This window comes from Ambystoma mexicanum, chromosome 6q (genome assembly GCF_040938575.1).
Source record: "Ambystoma mexicanum isolate Mex_15411 chromosome 6q, UKY_AmexF1_1, whole genome shotgun sequence".
Taxonomy (NCBI): domain Eukaryota; kingdom Metazoa; phylum Chordata; class Amphibia; order Caudata; family Ambystomatidae; genus Ambystoma; species Ambystoma mexicanum.
The window spans coordinates 1471662014-1471687324 of record NC_090937.1 but is presented as its reverse complement, the minus strand read 5'-3'; the positions used below and the strand labels follow the sequence as shown (position 1 = coordinate 1471687324).

Here is a 25311-nt window from a genome sequence, read left to right as displayed (position 1 = left end):
AATGCCCCACCGTTCTATTCTTGGAGGCATTTTGGTGCAGAGGTTGCCGAATAACGACAGCAGGGCCTGGTGATCAGTGAGAAGGGTGGGTGAACTTTTTCCCTATTATAAAGCTGTGAAAATGTTCGCAGGCCCAGACTGCTGCCTGGCATTCTTTCTCCGCTTGGGAGTATGCCGAATCCGGTGGTCCCAGGACACAGCTCAGGTAGGCCACTATGTGCCTTGGATGCGTGTCTTCGCCACTAGTCTGTGCTAGGATGGCCCCCAGGCCCACTGGGCTTGTGTCTATGATGATTTCAGTGTGACAGGCAGGGTCGAAGTAGGTCAGACGGCGGGCCTCTGCTAGCAACGTTTTGATGGTGTCAAACGACTCTTGGAGTTCAGCAGACCATATAAATTCCTTGTCCTTCTGCAGGAGTCGCCTCAGGGGTTCTGTGATGGAGGCCGAGTGGGGAATGTACCAGGCGCAGTACCCTGCCATCCCCAGGAATGAGGGGATCTCCGCCACTTCTGTGGGTTCTTGGAAGCTTGGAGATAGCGTAGACCTTTTCGGGGTCCAGTGTCATGCCGTCAGTGGAAAAAATATGTCAACATTTTTTTTTTTACTGAATCAGCATTTTACGATGTTGAGGGTTAGACCTGCTTCCTGGATGGCGTTGCAGGTCGCCAGTAGTGTGTCATTATGCTCTTCACAGGTTTTGCCCAAGACTAGAATGCCATCACTGTAATTCAATGCTCCCCATACTGGCCTGATGAGTTGTCTTATTGCCTCCTGAAAGATCTCAGCTGCTGACGAAATTAAGACGTCTGTAGCAAAAAAAAGACCATCATAGGTGGTAAAGGTGGTAATGCCTCTTGAGTCTGGGTGTAACTCCATCTGGTAGTAGCCCTGATTGAGGTCTAGTTTCAAAAACTAAACTGATCTATTCAGTTGCACCATCATGTCCTCAATCCGGGGACCCGGGTGGCGTTCTCTCTGGATGGCGGTGTTGGCCATGCGCATGTTTACGCAGAACCTCAGGCATCCTCCCTCCTTGGGTACAATCACCAGTGGGGAAACCCACAGAGTTGGGCCACAAGCTGGTTCTATGAGCCCGGTGTTGAGCAGCTGATTTAGCTAGTCTGACACTGCAGCTTTCAGGTGAAATCCAACCCTCCTGGGATGTTGTGGAACAGGTCGTATTTTCTCATCCACGTGCAGCTTGATGGGGAGCCTTTCAACTTGCCAAGCCCTTTGCAGAGGAGCAGGAATTTCGTCATGATTGTCTCCTTTGTGATGAGGTTTTCCAACGGTATGTTTCCTTGCAGCATGTAGACATGTTCGTTGCACTTGTTACGTGGCGCTACGGTTAGTAGCACGTCACCTTCGTCAAAGTTGATGTCTGCAAGTCCAAGGCAGGACGCAGTGTGATAACTCAGTAGACATCAGCCTTTCGTGGGGCTCCTTATGACATGAATTGCTGTGGCTATGGTGTGCCGCTTGTGTGTGAAGTTTCTCTTGAAGTGGCCAATGGAGTGGAGAGGGAGGTCTGCCCCTGTGCCCCCGCTGGAAAATCCTGCGTGCTGACTTTATTTGCAGAAACTCTTGCTCCCCCATAATATTGACTGTTGCACCTGATTCCACAAGGAAGCAGACCCGTCGGTCTCTGAGGTCGATGGGAATCCTAGGCGCCTCTTGCTTCTCTGTCGTCAAGTAGGAGGTTGACATATTCATCCTGTGCGTAGAGGTCATAGCCATCTCTTCCAGTGGGACGTCCTTGTTGTTGCTGTCAGTCTTGCCACTGGTGAGGCTGGGGCGGTCCATCGTACTCATCAGCAAAGGCCGAACTTTGGTCGTATGAGTCAGTCTTGGTAGTAGGCGTCCGGGTGGAGTTCCTCCATCGCTCTGATATAGCGGTTTTGCCCTTGTTGGTATTGTCTGGGCGGATGTATAGTTATAGTGCTTTGGTTGTAGCGGCTGTACATACATTCTCTGGTGGGTTTGCGGCAGCATTCTCTGTGTGGGGAACGGTCTCCCTTCTCTGCATACGGATTGGAAGTGTCGGTCCCTGCCACAATTGCCACACCTCTGAGAGAGAGCTGGATACGTCCGAGTGAGGAAAGGACATTCCGCATCTGTAGCACCACCTTGGCGGTCTGGGGAAACTCTGGTTTCCTTTCTCCTGTGTTGATGCCCTTTTGTCTGTAGAGCGATGGATGGCTGCAATCAGCTCAGTTTTGTCAGGTTTAGTGTTACTGCTCCTGCTTCAGGGAAGTCCAGAGGATCTTCCTGGAGTTTGGGTCAGACTTAAAAGCGATGCACTCAATCTGGTGTTCCTCTCACTGGCACTTCGGTTCCTTCAGCAGCAATGGAAGTACAGGCAGCTTCGAGAGGATGTCCAGACGAGTTCACTTTGGGGTTGATTGGTCCCACCAACCCAAGGGGAGAAGTCGTCCTTGCAGGGATTCTCTAGTCGAAACAAATTTCGGAGCTTCAGCGGGCAAACCAACGGTTCAGGAATTGCAGCAGGCAGCTCTTACAAGTGCTTCTTCGGATTCCTTCCTCCAGCGGTCGACCCTGCCTTCCAAGCCAAAAAGCCTTCCCTTTTATGCAGGTTTCTCCCATTCATTGCAGCCTAGCCGTCAATCACACAGCAGGGTGGCTGTCCTGCAGGGACAGCCCTCCAGCCATTCACCCTTGGGTGCATTCCTATAACCAAGGAGACTAAGCACAGGGAGTTTCAGGCACCTCCCTCACTTCCTGCCCCTGCCAGACACAATGGAGCCAGAGGCAGGCTTCACTCGTGTATACCGGCAAAGACAAAAAGAACAAATGGGAACAAACGGGTTCTGGCGCGCAGAGTAAATCTCAAAGACCTTTTTATAGCCAGAAATGGCGAAAAAACAAGACCGGGGCCATTTCGACAGAATGGGCACCCATGGTTGCCTTACTGCAGCTGAGAACGCAGCCCGCAGTAAAAACTCACAATGGTAGTCAAAAGTAAACTACTGCCACCAGCCATTAATTGGAGAAAGGGTAACAAAAATATTACATGAGAAACTAGACAAAGGGGCTACTAAGTAATCCCTCCAGCGCCCTATGGTAAGATAGTGTGTGCTGGGTCTAGAAAGTTAGAAAATGTAAGTAAAGCCAATTTCACTTCACTGCTCTTGGAAACAATAGTTTCACCAAGAGAAGATATTTAAACCTTGGGGAAATCGAAGACTGCACTGAAGATGCTTTGTGTCACAATGTAAAGATGATGCCTATGAAGTTTGTCAGACCCCAAAGTCAAAAGAAACAGAGTCCAAATCAGAGGAAAATACGCAAGAGCGGAAAAAAGTCTCACTCTCTCCAGGTTAGAAATTAAAAAACTCCTAGAGTCCAGCAAAAAGAGCTAAGGTAGAATGGAATTACCATATTTCTGAGAATTCTCCGCAAGAGGAAGCATACTATTAAATGATCTAGAGAGAAATACATGTGTATTTTATTGATATTTATATAGCGCTTTTTACCAAAGCACTTCACAAAAAACATCAACAGTACATTAAAATCAGTATAGTCAATTGTGTTCACAATAAGCCAATAGGAATGAAACAGGAGACTGTAGTAGGTAACATTTTAGGGAGGAACGAAACAGAATACGTGGTGATGGATCAGAGGGATAATGGAAAGTTCCAATGGAGAGGGTCCAACAGCTGAAAAGATCGAAAACTAGACTGTGCACAGGGGGCATGTGGAACAGTAAGTAAGAAGAGTTCAGCAGAGCGGAGGGGACGAGACGGAGAGTAAAGAGAAAGAAGAGGCAAGATAATCAGGGGCAAGACCATTGAACTATTTGAATACCAGACAAAGGAAATAGAATTTCAACTGAGACTGAAAGGAAAGGCATCCAAGGGAGTCAAGAGAAGAGTAGATAGAGTCACGATAGGATAATAAGCAAAGCGAGCGGATAGAGGAATGATAAATTGATTTGAGTGGCACTAGACGAGAGCAAGGGAGGCCAAAGAGTAGAATATAGCAGTAGGAAAGTCGAGAGAAAAATAGAAAAGAGACCAAGAGCTTAGTGGCATGAAACGTGAGAAAGGGACGAATTTTAGGAATATTAAAAGATGTGATAACGACAGGCGTGAGAAGTGAGATGTGATGACTAAATGAGAAGTTAGAGTCAAGATAGAGACCAAGATTACGGACAGTAGGGGAGATTAACAGGGTAGAGGGCAGAAAGAGAATGGAGAGGAGGAAGAGTAGGAAAGAAAGAAAAGAACTTCCGTTTTTCCGGTATTTAAGGTGTGAAAATGAGAAGTCATCCGTGATTAGATGGCAGTTAGACAGGAAGAGAGAGTGGCATGGATGTCAGGTGTGAAAGAAGAAAGAAAAAAATAAATAAATTAAAAAAAGAGCTGGGTGTCATCTGCATAGAAGTGATGCAACACTCCAAAAGAAGAGATAACGGGCAGGAAAAGAGATATATAAAGAAAAAAGAAAAAGAACCGAGAACAGACCCTTTAGGAACTCCATGATCAAGAGGAAAAGGAGAAGTGTTGCCGCCCCAGGATACGGCAAATGTGCGGTTACATAGATAAGAAGAGAACCAGGAAATGACAAATATGTAGTGTTGTGTTCCCTGTGAAAGCATACTGTTAATGGAGGCATAGGGAAACCCACTCAGATATGTAATGTTTCTATAGGAATCATATTAGTAATGAATTTTAAGAGATATACTCCTTGGTGTTATAAAATTAGAAACCATGGCATGGATGAGTCATGAAATAAACTTGTGGATTGCATGGATTGTGGACACACTGTATTTAAGTGAGACATTATCAATGCGACTTTGTAAATCACAAAGGAGACAAAAAGGAGATTAAAATAAATGTTGTAAGAGGCAACAGGAGTTACAAAAACATGCATCTACCCCACTGGGAGGAAAAAAAAAGGCTTGGGTATAGTGATGTTTCTGAATAAATGGCATGAATCACTGCAGACAACCCTGACCTGCAATTCCCAGTACATGGATCTTTTGATCTGTAAAAGATAGGATAGGGTATTTAAGGGAAGTACTAGCCTCTAAGGGTGATCAGGCCCTCAGACCCTGCAATTGGAAAAATACAAGCAATGGGAAGATTACAAGACAAAAAAACCATGATAGAAGCACAGATTAAGAAACGTAAGCCACCAACTGAAAAAGGAGAAGGCGCACAGATATAATTAGAAAGAACAGAAAAAAGATTGGGATGAGGGAGTTAGTGAAGCTACAATGAGGATAAAGGATGTGTATGTAGCCAAGGCTTACCCCTCAGCCTTGGCACTCGAATCAAAAGCGACTTTAGAGGATGAGACAGATCCATTGTTAGAATGTTTAATGGTTAAAAAAAAAAAAGACCTCCCCCACACCCCTATCAAGTACCTAGCGACAAGGTGATCTCTTCACCACCTCATGCTCGCAGGATTACAGCCCACGAGATGGAAACTGCAGAAAAGGTAATAGGGGCATGAATTTAAAAAAAAAAGGGGTAGGATTGGAGTAAGCTAAAGTATGTGCTCCAGAACGGGATACGCTTACATATTTATTTGCATTTTTAAAGCACACAAAGCCCAGGGGCATTGAGGTGCTGTTACAGGAATAGGTCTTAGTTGCGTACTTATAACGTGCTTAATACCCAGAGGTTTCTAAGCGTGGACCCGGGGATCGAACCAGTGTTGCTTCGTGTCGTCTTGTTTCCAAGGCGAGCACGTTGCCGCTGAGCTATCCTCCCAGGACATTTTGCAATAGTACAGAGGGTGTACAAATAAACGTGGGAATTTCATACAAAGATCAATGCTAGGGATGAAGCATATCCCTTGCCAGATGAGGTCATAGACCAAGGAGTATAAACTTGATGCAAGGGTCTGTCCTGCAATAGTGTCAACATTTTTATTTTGGTTCATAAATACCGCATCAAAGTCTATGGCAACTCAAGTGTTCTCAATGAGAGAAATGCCTGGGGTTGACACTGATAATCCGACACACCAGGCTCATGTCCCCTGGAACCGTATGCAAATACTATCCTTTACTAAAGATTATCCAGATATTAGACAAAATCCAGAACAGTGGTACACCCAGACAGACCGGGTGCTTAAAACAGGTCCGCTCACATTGGAAGATGTTTTCATGCACTCTACCAGCGGACATATGGAGCCAATGCAGGACAGTTTAAATCCTGTCAAAGTGGGAAGAGGCGAGGCAGTAGGAAAAAGGGGGGGGGGGGGGTGAAGACTAAGGAATTGGCAAAAATAGTAATAGCTCTTCCAGCGCTACTTCTAATACGTATCCAGCAAGTGGTTCCCCGCAAGCAAATGAATTGGGATAAACTGACTGCTTGCAAGCAGGTACAGTTGAAAAATATTTTGCAAGAAAAGGAGCTGTTACTTCATTTAGCGGAATGGACATGGCTATGCCAGCGGGAGAGAAAGCCCTTGGTTCACATTTTGTAGAAGGAGTGTTGCCTTATTTAAGACATGATATACAAACCTATGAGTCTACATGGCCAACTCAAACTGCTGCCCCGATTTTGACTAGGGCTAGATATTATGCAAATAATAAAGGATAAAGGAGAGAAAGACAAGAACGTTAAGGGATTAAAAGCAAGGGTGCTAATGCAACAGGCTTTTCCAGAAAGAGGCAGAGCTAATAAGCGCATACCAAGGGGAAAAATAATGTATAGCGGAGGAAGAAGTGGTATTGCCCTGCCAAATACCGGAGCAGGTATGATAGGTACTGGGTATCATTTTTGTAAGGCAGAAGATCACTGGATTGGGGAGGGTCCTTTGCGCCAGCAAGGGCGGACGTTCTTATGGGCGAGGCACAACAAGGGGAACCTTTTTAAGAACTGAGGCTGTGAACAGCATAGTAACAAATACTGGGACATTAGAAGAGAATAATGAGCAGCAGCATACATATTTTGACCCTAGGCAAGGTCAGCAATATTCAGCTAGGGATTATTACAAGGATGATTAAAGTACCATGAATGACAGCATAGAGCTCCCCTGGAGAGGGCACACAAGTATTCCTGTAGATTCAAAAGGGCCATTTGTAAAAGCTAAGTGCAAGGCAAACTGGTAACATTCCTCCTTGATAAAGATGCATCTAATAGATCAATCTCCCACAAATGAGTGCTCCATATTCCCCTCTCTGAGAAAGTAAACATCAGTGGGATTCTCACAATCCGGTCCAATATCTGACCCTGTACAGTTAATAGGTCCTATATCTTGCATGACACCGCTTGTGGTCACTGATAAATGTGCTGGTAGTTGATTCGGTGAAAATAGGAGTCAAGGCTGGTGTCATATTAACCGCAAATTCCGCAGTATAAAATACCCATGGAGGGGCTGGAAGGAAGTCTGTAATACAGGATTTTCTAGTTAAAGGGATGTAAAAAGAAATTGTGGGTAGTCCCTGCAACAACCTAATTCTTCCTGTACAAAAACGAATTGATGGGAAGCCCTATTTCAGCACAATGGAGACTAATTGATCTCCGAGCAATAAATAAAATTGTAGAACCACAGTATCCAGTGGTACCAAACAGGACTTCCTTGTTTACCACAATACCACCTTCAGCTTGGTATTTCACGGTAATAACCCTTAAAAATGCTTTCTTTAGCATTCCGATCCATGAAGACAGTATGTATATGCCTTCAATGTGGAGGGGCAGTCTTACAACTTCCCTAGCATCCCCCCACACCCAAAGGTTACAATGAAAGCCCAAGTATGTACAGCCAAGCCCTGAAAATACAGCTAGACATGTTCACACCAACTACAAATACTATAATGCTTCAATATGTTGAAGATACCCTAGAGCAATGCATGGATTGCACTGTATGGTTGTTACAGTTTTTAGTGCCACTGGGGCATTAAGTGTCCTTAAAGAAATTGCAGTATTACAAAACTCAAGTTACCTATTTAGGACATTTGTTGTCAAAAAGAGCATAGATATTACACACACACACACAAATACCTGTTTCAAGATGACAGAGGTTATTTGCCGATAATTTAATTTTGTAGGCAATGGATTCTCAATTTTTCACTTTTAGCAAAACCACTTTTAGAAGGAACACTGAGCAGCGCCCCGTTGCCTTGCCATGGAATGGACTGCTGCTCAGCAATAGAGTTTTGATGTTCTAAAATCTGCATTATGTAACCCACATGCGGTGGGCACCCCCGATTATACTAAAACCTTTACGTTTGTGCAGGAAAAGCAAGGCTGTGTTTTATCTGTACCAACTGAAAAAGGGAGTAAAAACAGACTGCATTTTTTCTTCCACATTGAACCCAGTGACAAAAGCACTTCCAAATTGTTTAAGGGGGGTGGTGGCTGCAGCCATTTCTATGAAACAAGCCAATGCCATAATATTGGGACACTAAGTTACATTGTCTGTGCCACATGCAATTGATATTTTATTTAACAGTACTAAAAACATAGCACCTGACAAATGCCAGGTTGACTAGTATGAACTGAGCTTATTGGCCCCAAAATTGTGACTCAACGATGTAACACTTTAAATCCTGCCACAGGCTACCCCTTCCATCGGATGAATCTAAAGTAATGCATGATTGTATATTAATAACCGATGAGGAACCGAAGGGACGGGTAGACGACGGATACTAGATGGTTTGTGTTATAAATTACCAAATGGTATTACCCCCGCAGCATATGCTATTACAACATTGAAAACCATCGCTGAGGTGTGTGGAATAGCTCAGCATTCTGCCCATGCAGCAAAAATGATTGCCCTTACTAGGGCTTGCGAGTTAAGCTCTGGTCTTTTAGTGACCATCTTAACTAACCGTCAGTATGCATTTGGAGTGTCTCGCAACATTGGCCGCTTACTTCAAATGGGACAAAGATACAGCATGGTACCTTAATTTCAAATTTATGGTATGCATTCCCACTGAAAGCGAATACTGCTTTGAGCACTGCAAAGGTGTTAGTTAAGGAATATTTACCATGATTTGGGTTGCCACGCACAGTTTGGAGTGAGAACGGTGTTCATACCACTATGGATTTGGTATGCAAGGCATTCGTCAGCAGGTAGACATTTCATACCATGTACCATCCACAAAAAGCTGGATTAGTAGAGAGTATAAATACTTCTCGTACTGTACCTTAACCTTAGTTGATAGATTACTGTAAGGAGCTGACTAGAACATTATCTGTTCTTCGCAAACCGGTCACTAACAAATTGCCAAAACCACTGGAGGGCCCAAGACACAGTATTCAACCAGGTGACTGAGTTTTTGTGAAGAACATCCAGCGACATCTGGGTTGCAACCCAGATGGAAAGGCCCAAAGCAGGTGCTGCAGACCACTCAAGACTGCTGTGAAGAGAAGTGGCCATAAAAGCTGGATACACACCGGTCACGTGAAGCATGCACCCTGTACACAGATACTTGCCCTTGTGGATAGTACATTGCCGAGTAAAGAGACCCAAAAGCCCCCTCTCGGTGGCTAGACTAATGACCTTTACAAAAACAGTGTGCCCGAGGACATTATTGGACCAACAGAAGTACAAAGATACAACTTCGAGACCCATGAAGCTGTAAGCGGAACTACAAACTGTGAAAACAAATTATGTTCCTGAAGAATAGCGGCCAGGTTGCGAGCCCACCATCTTTTGGACTATCCAAGGGTCGAGATAGAAAAGAAAGACTCCATAAAATTGCAGTATTATTGCAGCCTGTTCCTTTGACCTATCCATCACGTGGTTGACAATATGTCACGTCATGAGAATGCAGTTATATCACTCCATAACAGGTCATCCAAAAGTAGTATACGGGCAAGACTTATTTATGTGATGTTAATTTTTATTAGACTATGTTATGAGGGTGTGGGGGTTATTGGTAGAATATATTGTGCATCCAGCTGTCTCAAATACCACTATTGTCGTGTCCACTTTAGCCACTGTGCAAAAATACGACAGGGAGAAATTTATGTAGAAATATAGTTGTTTCACTGCTACATAACACACATGAAAACATCAACAGAAGCAATTGTTAAATCTTACCCAGCCTATGCTGGTGAAGTCCTACCATTGCAGCAGCTCCCACTACCATTCTCCGCCTCATGCTATGCGCTGCATATAGCTGTGGCAAGGAGAGGACCCCCTTTTTCTAGCATATACACATAAATGGGTGGCAGCCAGCATTGCATGCCAGAAATCCTGTATCAGTATCTTAATGAGAATCTTCTTTTGAGAGGGTTGTGAGGGTGTCACTATGCCTAATGGAGTTTTCCCCATTAATGGACCCATTTCCAAGGGAATGGCAGAAATGGTATTTTCTTATGAATTTGTCATCATACAGCAATCGATACTCTCAACTGCCTTCACATGTACCTACTCTCCATATAAGAAACACTACTGTCTTAGGCAGTGTGTGCGCATCTCCAGCGATGGTAGAAGGGATATGGGGTTTACCTTTAACTGTAACTCTACATTGCACCGGCTAGCTGAAGTGTTCCAAGGACCTCGTTATATAGGGGAATCAATGTATTTTATTGGCGCTACCAACACGTATTCTTGGTTAGCTGCTAACTGGGCAGGGCGATGTCATGGGGTTTGTGCTGCCTGCTGTGACAGTGAAAGATAGCCATTGGTCTTCTCCCCCACTGCAAAAGTGTTATGTAGTACAGGATGATACTGGATCACAGGTAATGGGTGATCTCCTTAAAGCATTCGTTCCATGGTATGGCCCGGCTGTTAATTCCAGAGATATACGCAGATTGTCAAGACTGCTAGAAGCCACTATAAATTAAACATCAGATGCCCTTTTTAATATCACTATTGTGGTCAGATTCTTGAAGAAAAATCTGATTCATTCATACCCGACTCTTCCGCCTCAGTGTGGCATGCCATTGCAGGCCAGGCACATTCCCCCCACTGGTACACTAGATATTGGTGGATCTTTATGGTCCTTAATATCTACATTTGGATGGAAAGTATTTCCTGTTATTTTTGTTCTATTAGCTATGTTTCTTTTTATGTTTGTATATTGTGTGCCTGCCTTGTGCCATGCATTAGCCTCATGTCTCAGATCACAAGTAACTCCAAGACCCACTTCAAAGGATGTGTTTCGGGAGATGTTAGCTATGGAAGTGGAAGATTAGGTTAATTGATTAAATGGGTACAGTTGGAGAACGGTTAATAATATTGATTGTAGGCTTTGCAAGTGTTCAACAAATTCTCTTCTGAAACTGTTGTGAACTTGTTTTAAAGAGCTTCAGCCTGAAAACACACAGAATATCCTGATTAGGTCACAGCTGTTGGATCTAGGGTTTTAAGCACGTACAAATTATAGAATAGCTAGAAGCAGTTGTAGAGGGAAATGCGAGACCCAGGCTGCAATTCAATTTTAGCAACGGCTGTTGAAATCTAATCTATGTTCTAACTTGCATATATGCATGCTTTATGAATGGAAGGAGACTAGCGAGAACTCACATGGCGTCTTTACAACGCACTGAGTAAAAGCTGCAGCAGTTAATAAATGAAGTTAATAAATTACACTCACAGAGCATTTTTGAAACTAATACTCTGTCCTGGTGCTTCATTATTTGCTGGACTCAAAAAGGAAGTTTTTATATTTTACACTCCCTACCACCAAGAGTTTGGTACGACTTCAATGTTAACCTTGTAGGTTCTAGAAAAACCCTCTTAGTCATAATCTACTACTGAAGAACCAAGAAAGAGGAAAAGAACAAGATCAGAGGGGATACTGGACAAGCAACAATTTCAACAGCCTTTCAGAACACATTAAATTTAAAAGCAACTTGATTTTGGGAGGTTGTGGGACACTAACCAAGTGATGGGCCGAGGACATCAATTCTTTGAAAACATCAAGCGTGGTCTTCTGCAGCTGCGGCATTCCCACTACTTTTGGCTGCTCAGTCATAAAGGAACTTTTCTCTTCACTTTGTACTTTATCCGTCAATTCCATAGAATCGGTTCCCTAAAAAGGATATCATAATTAAACCAATGTACTGATCTTTAGTCTACAAAAAGCTACACCACCAGGAAGAAATTCAACTGGCCTACCTCTGAACCCAATCTCTTCTGTTTATTCTCAGATGTGCTGTCATTTTCCGATTTTCTTTTCAAATTGGGAGGTTTCTTCGATTTGGCTAAAATATTTAAAAAATAGGCAGCATTTTAGAATACAACACTCCGACGAGAAAAAAATAAATAAATAAAAAAACCTTCAACCACTGTTTAACCATCCATCTACCGGTATTTCGGGTTAATTCCCAAAATGAATAACTGGTTATATTCCCTGGGACTTACTATAAAAGTGCTTGATTGTATACCAACAAAAAGAAACGGATGCAAGTAATCTCCCAACCTGATAGGTTGTTTTTTGTAAAAATTGATAAATTCAATTAAAATCCGTATAAATAAAATAACTGGTTACTAGGTCAAAGTGTGGTAGGCAAAACAATAGCAGAAAGGGAGTGCCTAGCTTACCAAAATACAATTGCATCTGTAAGATTATTTCACTTACCAGGACCACCATGAATAATTTCCACATGAATTAATGCAGGATCCACAATTTTCAAACCAGGAACCTGGAAAATAAATAATAAAATCATACCACAATAAACCTAAAGTAATAAATAGACAGCCATAATGAAGGTAGCCAGTACAGTACGAGTAAGTCTGCATTAAAGTAGTGAACAAAGCACCAAGAAGACAAATTAAGAATTCAGTCCTGAAGTCCAGCACAACCTTTAACATTATCATGGTCACTTGGCAAAAGTGGCTTACTATGTGGGCTGGATAGAATGTGAGTGACACCCAAGGTTATCCCGCTGGGTAGTCACCAAGAGCACTTTTCTACAGGATGATGTGTCTACAACGCTTACAGGGTAAATACCAATTTCACCGTCAACGGCTGCATATAAAAGGATTAAGAAGATTCCATTCACAGACAAAATTCCCGTGATAGTCCCAAGTAGATTTTAAAAGACAGCTTTTCATTAAATAGTTATCCAGGGAGCCACATGACTGGGTGCAGCCTTAAGAGTAAAAATAATTCTTAAGCCACAACACAAAGCCTGGTTGTGAGAAAAGGTCAAGCCCAAGTAAAGACAGCAAAACGTACAGGGTGCTACTACCACTTTGGGTAAAAAGTGTCCTGTAAAGCATGATGCACTGTAGTGCATCATGAAAGGAGAACGGGGGTACGAAGGGCAATGGCAGTTTACTGCCATCAGCCTGTTCAGTGCACATTACAAAACTAAAAAAAGGTTACATCAAGTAATGTTATGGTGACAAAATGGGTCCCTGTAGCACCCCACTTAAGGCTGGTCCTGCAATATAAAAATGAAGGTGGAACTGAAGCAGGAGTCCCTCTCTGTAACAGTAGTGACAGGTGCTCATCAGTGCACCCCAAATCAACTAGCTGGAAAAAGGTCCTCACTCACCCCCAAAAACTCAGGAACCAGACTATTGGAAGATATAATGGAGTAAGCCCACCCAAGAAATGTTAACAAAAAAAGGTCAGAAAGTGGCAGTGCTCCAGACCAGCTACGGAAACACTGCCGCAGGTACCTCCCCTGGTTCCAATTTACCAGCAGAACCAGGATTTGTAAAAAGGGACTGCAGATATAAATACACAGCTAGACTGCTTGCACACGACAGTCAAGTCTAAACGCCATCCTTGAGCGAACACCCAAGCACCGGAATCAGCACTCCAGCAGCAGAGAAACAACAGAATGACTGATGCAAGTACTACCACGAGTCCCACAGTTCCCAATGAGTTGTGAAGATGCAGCTTAATTCTTGTGCATAAGCAGTAGCCCCAGTCTCCTTTTCATGGGCCGTGGTGATGAAAGGAGGGACTGGAAGGGATGTTGCAGCAGCAGTTGAGAGAAAGAACGGCCAGCAAAGGAGTCATCGCGCTCCAACGTGGGTCTGCAGTTTTGGTACCACCTCACCGGTTCCAGGGATGAACAGTAACCGCTCAGTCAATCCACCTCGATTCTTGGTCCTGCAATCTGGCAAGGGGGACTGGCTAGTCTTTAGGTCCAACTCGAGCTCAAAGTTGTGGAAGGATTAATTCATACTGCAATATGGTCGAAGGTCCTAGGGTATTGGCGGTTTACAGCCCAGGAAGGTCACAGCTCATCGTAGGATGGCTAGTCTTGCCGGTCGGTCGTTTTATGGCTAGTTGGTCCCACCAGCCAAAGGGAAGGAATCGTCCTCTTCAGAGCGCCTCTGTCGATTCGAAAACAGCAGTAGTCTCTTCACGGATGTTGGAAGGGGTGCAGGCGTCTCTGGTCGTCTTCTTTGGTTCTTCTGTTCCAGTGGTCGACTTGTCTTCTGCCTCAGGATCCTCGCCTTTTATTAGGATTTCACCCCCCCCCCATCCTCTGCAAACTTACCCTGCCATTTACAGACTCAGGAGAGCCTCATAAAACAAAGTAAAAACACAATGAACAGGGTTCCCCATGGTCAAAGCAAAAGAATGGGGGGGGGGAATTGCTAGAGTCCCACATGGAGGTAAGACTTTAGTAAACTATCCCTGTGGTTTGTAGATACCCAATTATTAGCATCAGTCTGTACTAACTCAGGACCTTGCAGAGTGGCAGAGCAGTCAGGCTTATTTTATGAGGAAGATGTGAGCTGTAGGTAAGTACAATAAACCCAGTTAGACATGCACAAAAAAGGTAGTACTATGATACATTACTCACCGTAATCGTATTTCTGATGCTTGTATCTGCTTAGATGGACATGCTATGCAAGGTCCGACATCTAGTGGAAGCTGCAGAGTATTACAGTTTGTTTTTCGAAACATGAAAAGGGGCGTCAACTAGGGCGTGCCAGTAATACTATTACTAGTATGACGTCCACTGTACCCATGATCCATCACGCGTGTAGGACCCTCAGATTGTATTTTTCTGACATGAGGTAGCATGAGGAGTAGTGCGAGTACAGAGTTTTCAAGCAGGTAAGATAGAGAAGACTACAAGCATCCACGTGCCTTCTCTCAGAGGGGACGGAGGGCATGCGCATGTGATTCTAAGCATATACAAGCATCAGAAATACGATTACGGTGAGTAATCTATCCCTTCTGAGGCTTTTGGAATCGGCTTCGATCACATGCTGTGCATAGATTAGAGAGCAGTGTTAGAAGAAGGAGGTGGGATGTGAGATGGGTCATGAGCGAACAAATGGCTTAGAACCGCTTGTCCCACTTGAGTATCTGTCTTGGAATGAGTGTCAATGCAGTAGTGCTGAGTAAAGGTGTGAATAGAGCTCCATGTAGCTGCTTTGCAAATGGTGTCAAGGCGTACATTTGCAATAAAAGCCAGAGTGGCCCCAGTACCTCTTGTAGAGTGGCCCTCGGCGTAAAAGGCAGTGTTTTATCTGAAAGGGAGTAGCACAGTTGGATACATCCGACTATCCATTTAGAGATGGCACCTTTAGAGAAGCAATCTCCTTCACTGCCTAGAGCTACGGAGACGAACAGTTGATCTGTTTTTCTTAGCGGTCTGTCTTGTCCACGTAGTAGAGGACCGCTCTTTGCACATTTAGTGTGTATAGTTTCACCTCAGCAGAGCTTTTGGGTTCTTCGAAGAAGGCTGGTAGCTCAATGGACTGGTCAACGTGGAATTTTGAAATTAACTTAGGTGAAAACCTAGGGTGAGTGCGTAAAACCAGTTTATCCTTATGAACAGTAAAGAAAAGGATCCTGCACCGACAGCCTAAATTTCACTGACCCTTCTTATGGAAGTAATGGCTACTAAGAAGGCTGTTTTATAAGTCAGGTGTTTGAGACTAGCTTTATGCATGGGTTCAAAGTGAGGTCCCATGAGTTTAGCAAGCACTACATTAAGGTCCCAACCTGGTGGTGGGTTAGAAATTGGAGGGTGGAGGCTCTTTACCCCTTCCATAAAGGCCTTCACCACTGGTACTTTCCACCATGGCACCTTGTTATGGGAGGTGGTGTAGGCCGACAGCACCGCCAGGTGTACCTTGAGTGAATTAAATACTAACCCTGCATCCGGTAGGTGGAGCATATAGGTGACAATATTGAAAGGAGTACAATCAATTGGGTGGATTTGTTTATTCTGGCACCAAATAACAAATCTTTTCCACTTATTAAAGTAACAGTGCCTTGCGTCAGGTTTCCTAGACTCTTAAGATGTCCATGCAACTCTGGGGTAAATTGAGATGGGCGAACTCTAGGACTTCAGGAGCCATGAGTTGGGTTGAGGATGCACCGTTTGTCCTTCGTGCTGTGAGAGTAGATTGTACAAGTACGGCAGCTTGATGGGGTTGCACACCGCCAGTTTGCGTAGGTGTGGCAACCATGGTTGTCTCGCCCACATAGGTGCAAATAGGATGAGCGTCATCGATTCCCTGTGTATCTTGTTGACCACCTTCCTCATCCGAGGGGTTGGTGGAAAAGCGTAGGCAAACATCCCCGACCAATTCATCCATAGAGCGTTCCCCTTGGAGCCTGGCTGGGGGAACCTAGTTGCGAAGTCTGGGCATTGTCTGTTTTCGCCTGTGGCGAATAGGTCTATAGTGCGGAAACCCCACAGAGTGAAGCGACTTCTTCAAGTAGTCGCCATTCGTGTTCCTCTTGTGAATTGAGATCTCCTGGAACATGTTGGGATGACAGTTAAATGTTCCGTCTGAGTGCCCATTTCCAAATTTTCTGGGTAAGCTTGGACAGATTTGGCGAACGAGTGCCCTCTTGTTTATTTAAGTAAAACATTGCTGTTGTGCTGTCTGTTAGAATCTGTACAGACAAGTTGGAAAGGAGGGGTTTGAATGCCCGAAGCGCTCTGAAGACTGCCAGAAGTTCTACCAGATTGATATGATTCTGAGCCACTGTGTGAGACCAGAGACCCTGAGCTGTGTGGTGAAGGTGGCGAGCTCCCCACCCTGCCAGGGATGTGTCTGTTTTGACGACGGCTTATATTTCTGGATCGTAAAAGGGTATCCCCTTTGTAAGATTCTCTCTTGTCCACCAGCGAAGACTTTGTACTAGTTTTGTCAAAACCACCACTAGATCGTCCCACTGACCACTTGCCCGAGACCACTGTTTCGCCAAGCATTCCTGCATGGGTCGCATGCGCAGGCATGCATGGGGAACCAGGTAAATGCAAGATGCCATCATGCCTAGCAAAGACAACGCTTTGTGCACCCTTATCGGACGACCGGGCTGATATTGAGGAATTTGCAGCAACAGATTTCGAATTATTTCCTCTGATGGAAAGGCCAACTCCTCTTGGGTGTCTAGGACAGCTCCTAGGAACTGTTTTGAGGTGCTTGGCACAAGGCTTGATTTTTTATCGTTGATTGAGAAGCCCAATTGGAAAAGTCATCCATTGTTCTTTGAATGTTGGAACTGCAAATTACGGGGGTTTCCCCTGTGATGAGCCAGTCGTCCAGGTAAGGGTACACTGGGATTGCCTCCCTGCCTAGGTGCGCCGCCACCACCGCCAGTACATTGCTGAATACCCTTGGATCCAAGCCCATTCCGAAGGGCAGCACCTTGAACTGGTAGTGCTGGCTGTCTACTTTGAAACGCAAGAGTTTTCTGTGCACTGGGAACATGGAAATATGAAAATAGGCATCTTTCATATCCAATGTTGCCATGTAATCCCCTCTTTAGTAGGGGGGGGATCACTTCCTGGAGTGTAGTCATGCAGACTTTTTGTGGCTTGACATACTTGTTTGCAGGGCGCACGTCTAATACTGGACGCATCGTTAGATTTTTTTTGGCACAAGGAAGTAGGTTGAATAAATACCCTTGTTTACCTGGTTGCCCGGGACAAGTTCTATTGCGTCCTTTGCAAGAACGGCGATGATCTCCTCAAGGAGGATTTTTTGGTGCTCCAAGGAGTCATCTTCTGTCTTGGAGAATGGTTGCAGGGGCGTTCTAGTAGCTCTATACAGTATCCCGCGGACACTGGACAGCACCCACCTGTCCGAAGTGATCCCTTCCCATGCGTGGGTGAAGATGGAAATGCGCCCCCCCTTACTGGGGATGCATGGGAAGGGACCCGGAGCGGAACGTCGCTGCTGTTTATTGGGTGGCATAGCGCCTCTACCTGGACTGCCTCTCCCCCTACCGCGGCCCTTGCGTTGACCTCTAGTGAAACCTTGGGTAGCCTGGGACTGATTGCTGCCCCATGAGGTTCCTTGACCCTGATAGTAATTGGACCCTCTTTGGACCCTCTTTGGGAGTTTTGGCTGCGAAAGCAACGAAAATTGTTCTTTCCCCTTTGACCCGAGGGCTTATTTGTCAGTTGGCCGAGGGACTTTAAGGTTTCGTATTCGTCCTTGCCCGTCTTCAGTGCTTCCTCCACTGCTTTCCCAAATAGGACGTTCGGTTCTACCGGCATGTCTTTTGAGGGAGGCTTGGGTCTCGGGCTTAAACTCTGATTGCCTTAGCCAATGCGTTTAACAACTGTGGCTTCTGCTATTAGTCTCCCTGCACTATCTGCTGCATCGAAGTTTGCCTTAAGAATACATCCAGACACTGATCTTCCATCTGATGCAATTTGGGCCAACTGGCTCTTTAGAGGTTCGGGTGCAGAGGCAATGAGGGCAGCTACCTGTTCCCATTGGTGGCAGTTGTAGCTTGCTAACAGAGTGGTGGTGTTGGCAATATGTGCTTGGTATGCGGACGTGGATGCCCCCTTCCTCCCAGAGCATATATTCTTTTGCTTTCTTTGTCAGGGGTGCTTCAGAAGAAGTTAGTGGTGTTCGCGCCCTCTTTCTGGTGATGGTTACCACCAATTAGTCGGGGTTTTTTTTTCTTTTCAATAACCATACAAACATTAATATCAATTTCGAAGTATTTGCGTATTAGCGTTACCTCCCCCCTTCCCTCCCTCCCAATTAGACCAAGACTGTAAAGATATGCTGCAGTCTGTGTGTGCCGGGGTTTAGCGTGGGATGTCCGGGTCCTCGCCGGAGGAGCGGTCTTCCTTTGTGCAGAACAGGGTCACCGTGAGGGCCACCCACTGTAATAGATCTTCGGAGGTGTCCATTTTTGTTGTTGTTGTTGTGCCAGCCCCCAAGCCCTCGTTTCGGCTGTAGACCATCTAGAGTCGGGGTTTAACTGACCCCTTATGTAGAATGGATCGGAGGGAACAGCCCCAAATAATTTTTCTACTCGTGGATTAACCGCCCGAGTAAGATTAAGTGTTACCAGAAAAGTATCGATTCTGCGCTGGATTGATTTTAAAATGGGGATAGTTTGGGAAATGGATTTCCTGTCCACTAGAATCTCTTCTACAAAATCTCTCTCTACTTGGACACCCTGTATGTCAATTTGAAAATGGGCAGCAGCTTTAGCAAGTACCTCATTAAGTAAATGGTTGGTTATTAACCGGTGAGTAATTCACTGGGGGATCTTTGGGAATAGGGGAGTCAAGACTATAGGCCTCCACCTCATCTTTCTCTTCCTCTTCCTGGTCCTCATCATCCCCATAGTAATTGACCCCCTGCCTGGTCTTCCAGCATCTGCATTTCTGACTCCTCACCATATGGCTGGTAAGGCTAAATCCTAGAAGGGTCTGAAATCAAACCCTGAACTGGAGTCTCAGAACGTAGTCTCTTAGTAGGAGGTTGAGGGTCTATGGATCCCGAAGGGGCAGAGGTAGCTGGTGTACTATGATAGCTATAAAAGTAATTTGGGTCTTTTTCATAGAAATCTACAAAAAAGGACATCCTACTCATTACTCTATCAATGTCCTCTGAGTTCCATTGCTTGGAACTGGTGATAACCCACTCCTGATGCGGTTCCTCATCCAGGTCTATATTCTGAGGAGTGGGAGGAACAGCCTTTTCCCTTGGTGACAGGGTCAGGGACCTTGGACTTTTCTTTGTGCTTTTCCTTCTGAACCTGATGTTCCGAGGCTTTCTTATTTTGTTTTTCCCCTTTCCCAAGACTGGAGGAATGTTTTCCTGAACCTTTAGGGTTCTCTGAATGTTTTGACGCTTGGCATCGAGATTCGGGATCTTGGAAGAGGGGTATTGAATCTGAGAAGCAGAAGTCGAACGTGCTACAGAAGTAGACGTTGAACGTGCTACTTGGGGGGGGGGGGGGGGGGAGGAAGAGGTCGGATTCGTCTTCCGACGACCGGGCCTCATTGACTTTTGGTAATGTGGCACCCTTAGCAACCGTCCACGGTTGTGGTGTGTCGTGAGGCGACCGGGACCTGGAACGCCCAGAGGAAACCGATTTGGCGGACTGCTCTCTGCCGATCGCTCGTCATACGTGTCGAATCTCGGCCGGGGTTAGTGTGCTTGGTGGAAGAGGTGTGTGTTTCACTCTTGCTGCCGGGTGTTGTCCCCATAACTGAACCGCCGGTCAGTCCTCCGAGGTCGGGGCTTGCGTGCAGGTGCCCGACGACACCCCTGTGCCCTTGCCGAAGGAACCCACTGTGTCCATGGCCTCTAGCTGCCTGGCGTAGTGGGCCCAACGCTTCGTCGAGCAGTCCTCGAGTGTCTTGGCCTTGAAGAGCTTACAAGCTCTACAATTAGCCTCGGGATGGTCCCTTGGGAGACAGAAATTACACGTATTGCGTTTGTCTACCCAGGGAAATTTACAGTTACACTTTGGGCAGAATTTAAAGGGAGTACTCTCCATATGTTACTAATTGGCAGCGGGCGGGTATTTGTAGGAAGTGAGTGTGAGACCACCCTCCACACTTCTTACTTGCACAGGGCCGAGGCCAGAGGCCTTCCGAGGCCCAAAGTCCGTTGTGTAGTCTAGACGGCTGTTCTTCCTCGGTCTCGAATCACTGACAACGATCTTCGCCAATCTTCTACTTAGGGTAAGAGAACGGGGACATTTTCTAATTATAAAGATAAACGGCAAAAGCCAAGGGAACTCCGCGATATGCTTCCGACAAGTATGGCAAAAAAAAACAATCTGAGGGTCCTACACTCGTGAGGGATCATGGGTACAGTGGACGTCACACTAGGGATAGTATTACTGGCACGCCTTAGTTTGAAGCCCCTTTTCGAGATATAAAGCAAATACACACACACGCACACACACACACACACACGCACACACACACCCACCCCCCAGAATCACTTTAAATACCTCATATGTTTGTTTACACAAGTACACCTAGGAATACATTAGGATATACTTCAAAGGACACTTTCACTTTTGTGTTTGTTCGGTTATGTTAGTACAGTATTTCTGAAGTCCAACTAAGGGCTTAGTAAAACCATTCAACTGAGGAGTACAACACTCCACTCTTAATATAAGACTGTACCACCTGAGTTAATGGTAGCGTAGACAGAGCAGCCAGGCCATCTTAGAAGGGAGGGGGGACCGTAGAATCAGTACAAATGAAATTGTAATACAAATGGTCCAAAGAAACACTATGTATTGTAAAGTAAAAAAATAAAGGATTTATTTGAACACAGGTAGGCCCAGATAGATCTAGGGGTAAATAAGTACTATCACACATTATTTGTAATCACAATTATAAAAACAACACTATATTGGAAGGTACACAGACCAAAGTATAAACCTTATTTGGAACACTTAACAGTAGTTCTAGGGAAGTCAGAAACCTTTTCATACACATTCAGTATAGGTGACACCTATTCTTGGGGAGTAAAAACCAATGGTTACTTTCACAATTACATTCAGTTATGCAAGGGCCGTTGTGACTCAGTACAAATTACATAATCAGTCAACTGGACAATATACTTTGTGAATAGTGGAACACTTATTCCAGGTACAGTAAAAAGCTTTAACTACTTTTGTGATAACACAGTTATACTAGGTAAGTAAAACCTGAGGATCTAATATTCAATTACAGGTGCTTTGGAGATCAGTGAAACACAGAATGAGATAAGCAGTAACCCTTGTAACTTATTTTTGGATGGCACACAGCTAACTAAACATAAGTAAAACTCATACTTTTTAAAATCTCACAATGGAGGCCAGGTTAGATCTTTCCCAGCAATACATGTAATTTATTGACGACTTATGAGGGACAGTTAGAACCAAAAACTCTTCTTATGTCTGTCTACAACAGTACAGGGAACGCAAAACCCAAATATTACACTTTACTGAATGAAGTTATTCTAGGTAGGCAACAACCTAATACAGACTTAATCTGGACAGGCTAACAGCAAGTCAGGGGAAGCAAGACCCTGTAGGGGGGGCACTTAAACAATTATCCCGACAGGCATAATCTGGTGAAACCAACACATTACTTTCGGGACGAGGAACAACCTAATCACAGGTGAGTAATATACCTTCACATCTACTTTCTTATAGAATGGCAAAACGGTTTCTAAGGAAAGAAAGATGTTTACTTTTAAGAATAGTCCATCAAACATCCAAGGTAAGTAAGAACTGTTTTACAGTTACAACCAACTCTTTACAAGTAAGTCACTTTTAAACGCATTTTCTTTTCTAGGCAAAAGGCCCAATCCCTTTAAGTCTTTCCCTTATTCTTGGAGCATGAGTGTTCTCAGTGGCAGAAGAGGGTGCAGGGGGGGCACTAGGATCTAGTGTCCAACATGCAGTAACAGGGTAGGTTCTGAAGTAGCAAAAGTCACAGTTCCTTAGGAACACTGGGCAAACAGGTGAGTACTTTACTTCTGAGTTAGATGAGGGTCCAGGGGCTTCACAGAAGACACACTAGCATGATTCTAGTAGTGGGGCTGGGTGCACTGGATGAGAAGCCGCCCCATCACAAAAAACACCCCACAGCTACACAGAAATCAAACAGACTCAAGGTAAGTACATACCCAAGTCAACACAGTACCTCAGCATTGAAGATTTTGCAGCAGGAGGACTTCAGTATCTGCAGCCAAATACCGGTCAGTGGATTCCTTGTCATGGTGATTGAAAACAAGACCTCAGAAGGAACTTTGTAGCAGGGATCAATGGAGAAGGCTCTAGGCAAGGTTTTCCTCGCAGCTGAATGGGCTCCTATTGAATTGGCACCTGTTCATGGAGCACAGACGACAGAAAATCGTGGTTGAATTCTTGTTGTTACAAAAGGTCCAGCACTCTGTTGAGGGGACACTTCGGATTCAGTTCATGTGTCATGATGCCTACCTCCAAGGTGCCAGACAAGACCCAGCTACCCCAGAGGCAGACATGTCTTCAAGAGAAGTCACAACAGCCTCAAGTAGGGGCTCTTTGGACTCCGTCCTGGCAGGCGCCAGGCTCATAAAAGGGGACTTTGTGTTAAAGGTGCTTAGTGTTAACTTACCTGATGCAGACCATGCTGCAACATCCAGGCCTTCTGAGGCCTGAATGGGACTACTTTATCTTTGGAACTACTTAACCACACGGGTGTGGTCAGGGAAGGAATACATACCTGAGAGGAAGAGGACATACCTGGAACTACTTTGAAGGCTATTTAAGCCACGCCCAAGCAGCAACTCACGCTTCGCGTTGTTCTGCATCTAGCAGCTGGACGCTCACCGTGTTTGCTCCTGCATTCTGTCTTCTGCCACTCCTGCTAGCATCCTGGAACACCTGCAAAGAGAGAAGAGAAGAGGGTAAAGAAGAGTCCTTACCTGCTAAACCCGCATTCCAGAGACATCTCGCCGACGGTCCTGAAAAGGAAGACATCCATTTAAAAGCACATTGCATCGATCACTGCAGCGCCGCATCTCACTCACCTATACAAGGTACCACCACGTTCTACGGCGACATCTGGACTCGCAGCCACATCACCGCGCCTATGGAGAAAAAGACTAGAATAAAGGTGAGAGGGGAAAGAAAACCTTAATTTCCATTACAAAGCTTACCTGTTGGGTTATTCCGACTTCATTTTGGGTCGGTGCAGCATCCTGGAATTTCCACATCCTGGAATTTCCTAAGGGGAAAAAGAGACATCAGCGTTAGTGGGCGCATGAAAAGACGTTACCAAACGACCATTAAAGACTTACCTCATTTCTTTCCGGATTGGTCTTCGTTTCGGGTCGGTGCCGCATCCAGGCATTTCCGGACCCCGGCCCCTATGGGGGAAAAAAAGACATCAGCGTTAGTGAGCGCTTTGATACAAAGGACACAGAACTCTCATCAAGCTCACCAGAGTCTCATTCTTCGGTTCCACAGCTCTTCTCGGAATAGTTTCCGCACCTGAAAAAGAGACAACGAACAATTATTATTGCGGAATCATACTCATTAACAGAATCCTTATAGTACTATACCGGGAAAACAAAACTTGAACCCTCTACAATCAAAATCCCAGTGAAGTAACTGGATACAACGCGCCCCTGCATGAGAAGCAGGATTGAGAGCTCAACCTTTCGAACCCTAAGGTGAGACTTCACGTGGGGGGGGTCGCATGAGGGTTTTGTAGAGGGGTGAGAAGGGAGCGGGAGGCTTATACTTTCTCCCGCAGATTGTTAATACTCCCTTTTCACATAAAGAAAGATATTCCTGCGAGCCAGACAAGCCAGATTCGAAGGTCCGTTCCAGTCCATCTTCCGGGTCCTGCGCTTCACCATAGAAGAAGCAACAACACTCCAAACCAGACCTGCGCCTCCGTGGGAGTCAGGTGAGCGTAACATCATGTCTCTGGAGATCCACCAGGATGTCCACGAAGTTTCAGCGAGATTCGAAGACCGTGCTCCGCACAATGGCTTGAGGTCCCAGGGTATTGGGGTATTGCAGCAACGTGCGGGATGGCTCAAAATGCAGATATTCTTGCGTCTAGTGGGTCTCACCAGGCTCTGGGTCAGGGTCATCGTTTTCAGAGTCCTCAGGTTGATTGGAAGGGCTGCAGCGCAGTTACACAGCAGGCTTTCCGCCTCTGGAAATCGTTTCAGCCGCTTTTCCTTTATCATCCTCTTCGGTTTCGGTTCCAGTGGTTGACTGTCTTCAGCTTCCAGGTTCACAGTATTTAACAGTAACTACAGCACAACCTCTGCATTTTACACCAAGGGGCGGTCTGGTTGTCCAATCAAGACAGCCAGTCCCCCCACTGAGATTTGCCCCCATTCTGGCAAGGAGGAAGACAAGTGACGTGGACTCCTCCCTCGATTCCTGCCTTCACAGACAGACTGGAGCCTGGCCGGGGAGTCCAGGGGACTCACGCCTAAGTTATAAAAAAAAAAAATTACACAAAGGAATTTACCGCCCTGGATGTCAGGGAAGGAACAAGAAACACTAAAATGGTGAGAGAAAAAAAAGAAAACAGGGGCCATTTTGGTAAAATGAGCAAACTTGGGTTCCTTTACTGCAGCTGTGAACACAGTCAGAGTTAAAGGTGCACCAAATTAATACAAGGTGTCACTGCCACCCGCCATTGAAGGTAAGCTTGTCCATGCAACACAAT

General features: G+C 45.2%; 1 protein-coding gene across 1 annotated transcript in view; it reads right to left on the bottom strand.

The window, feature by feature from the left end:
* KDM3A (lysine demethylase 3A) overlaps positions 1–25311 on the bottom strand; it is a 331646-nt gene that overhangs the window by 267242 nt on the left and 39093 nt on the right. Inside the window, exons 6-8 of the mRNA XM_069632181.1 lie at positions 12513–12576; positions 12050–12135; positions 11814–11963 (exon numbers count right to left, since the gene is read on the bottom strand). Of these exons, the coding sequence (XP_069488282.1) occupies positions 11814–11963; positions 12050–12135; positions 12513–12576 (300 nt within the window). The remainder of the gene's footprint in view (positions 1–11813; positions 11964–12049; positions 12136–12512; positions 12577–25311) is intronic.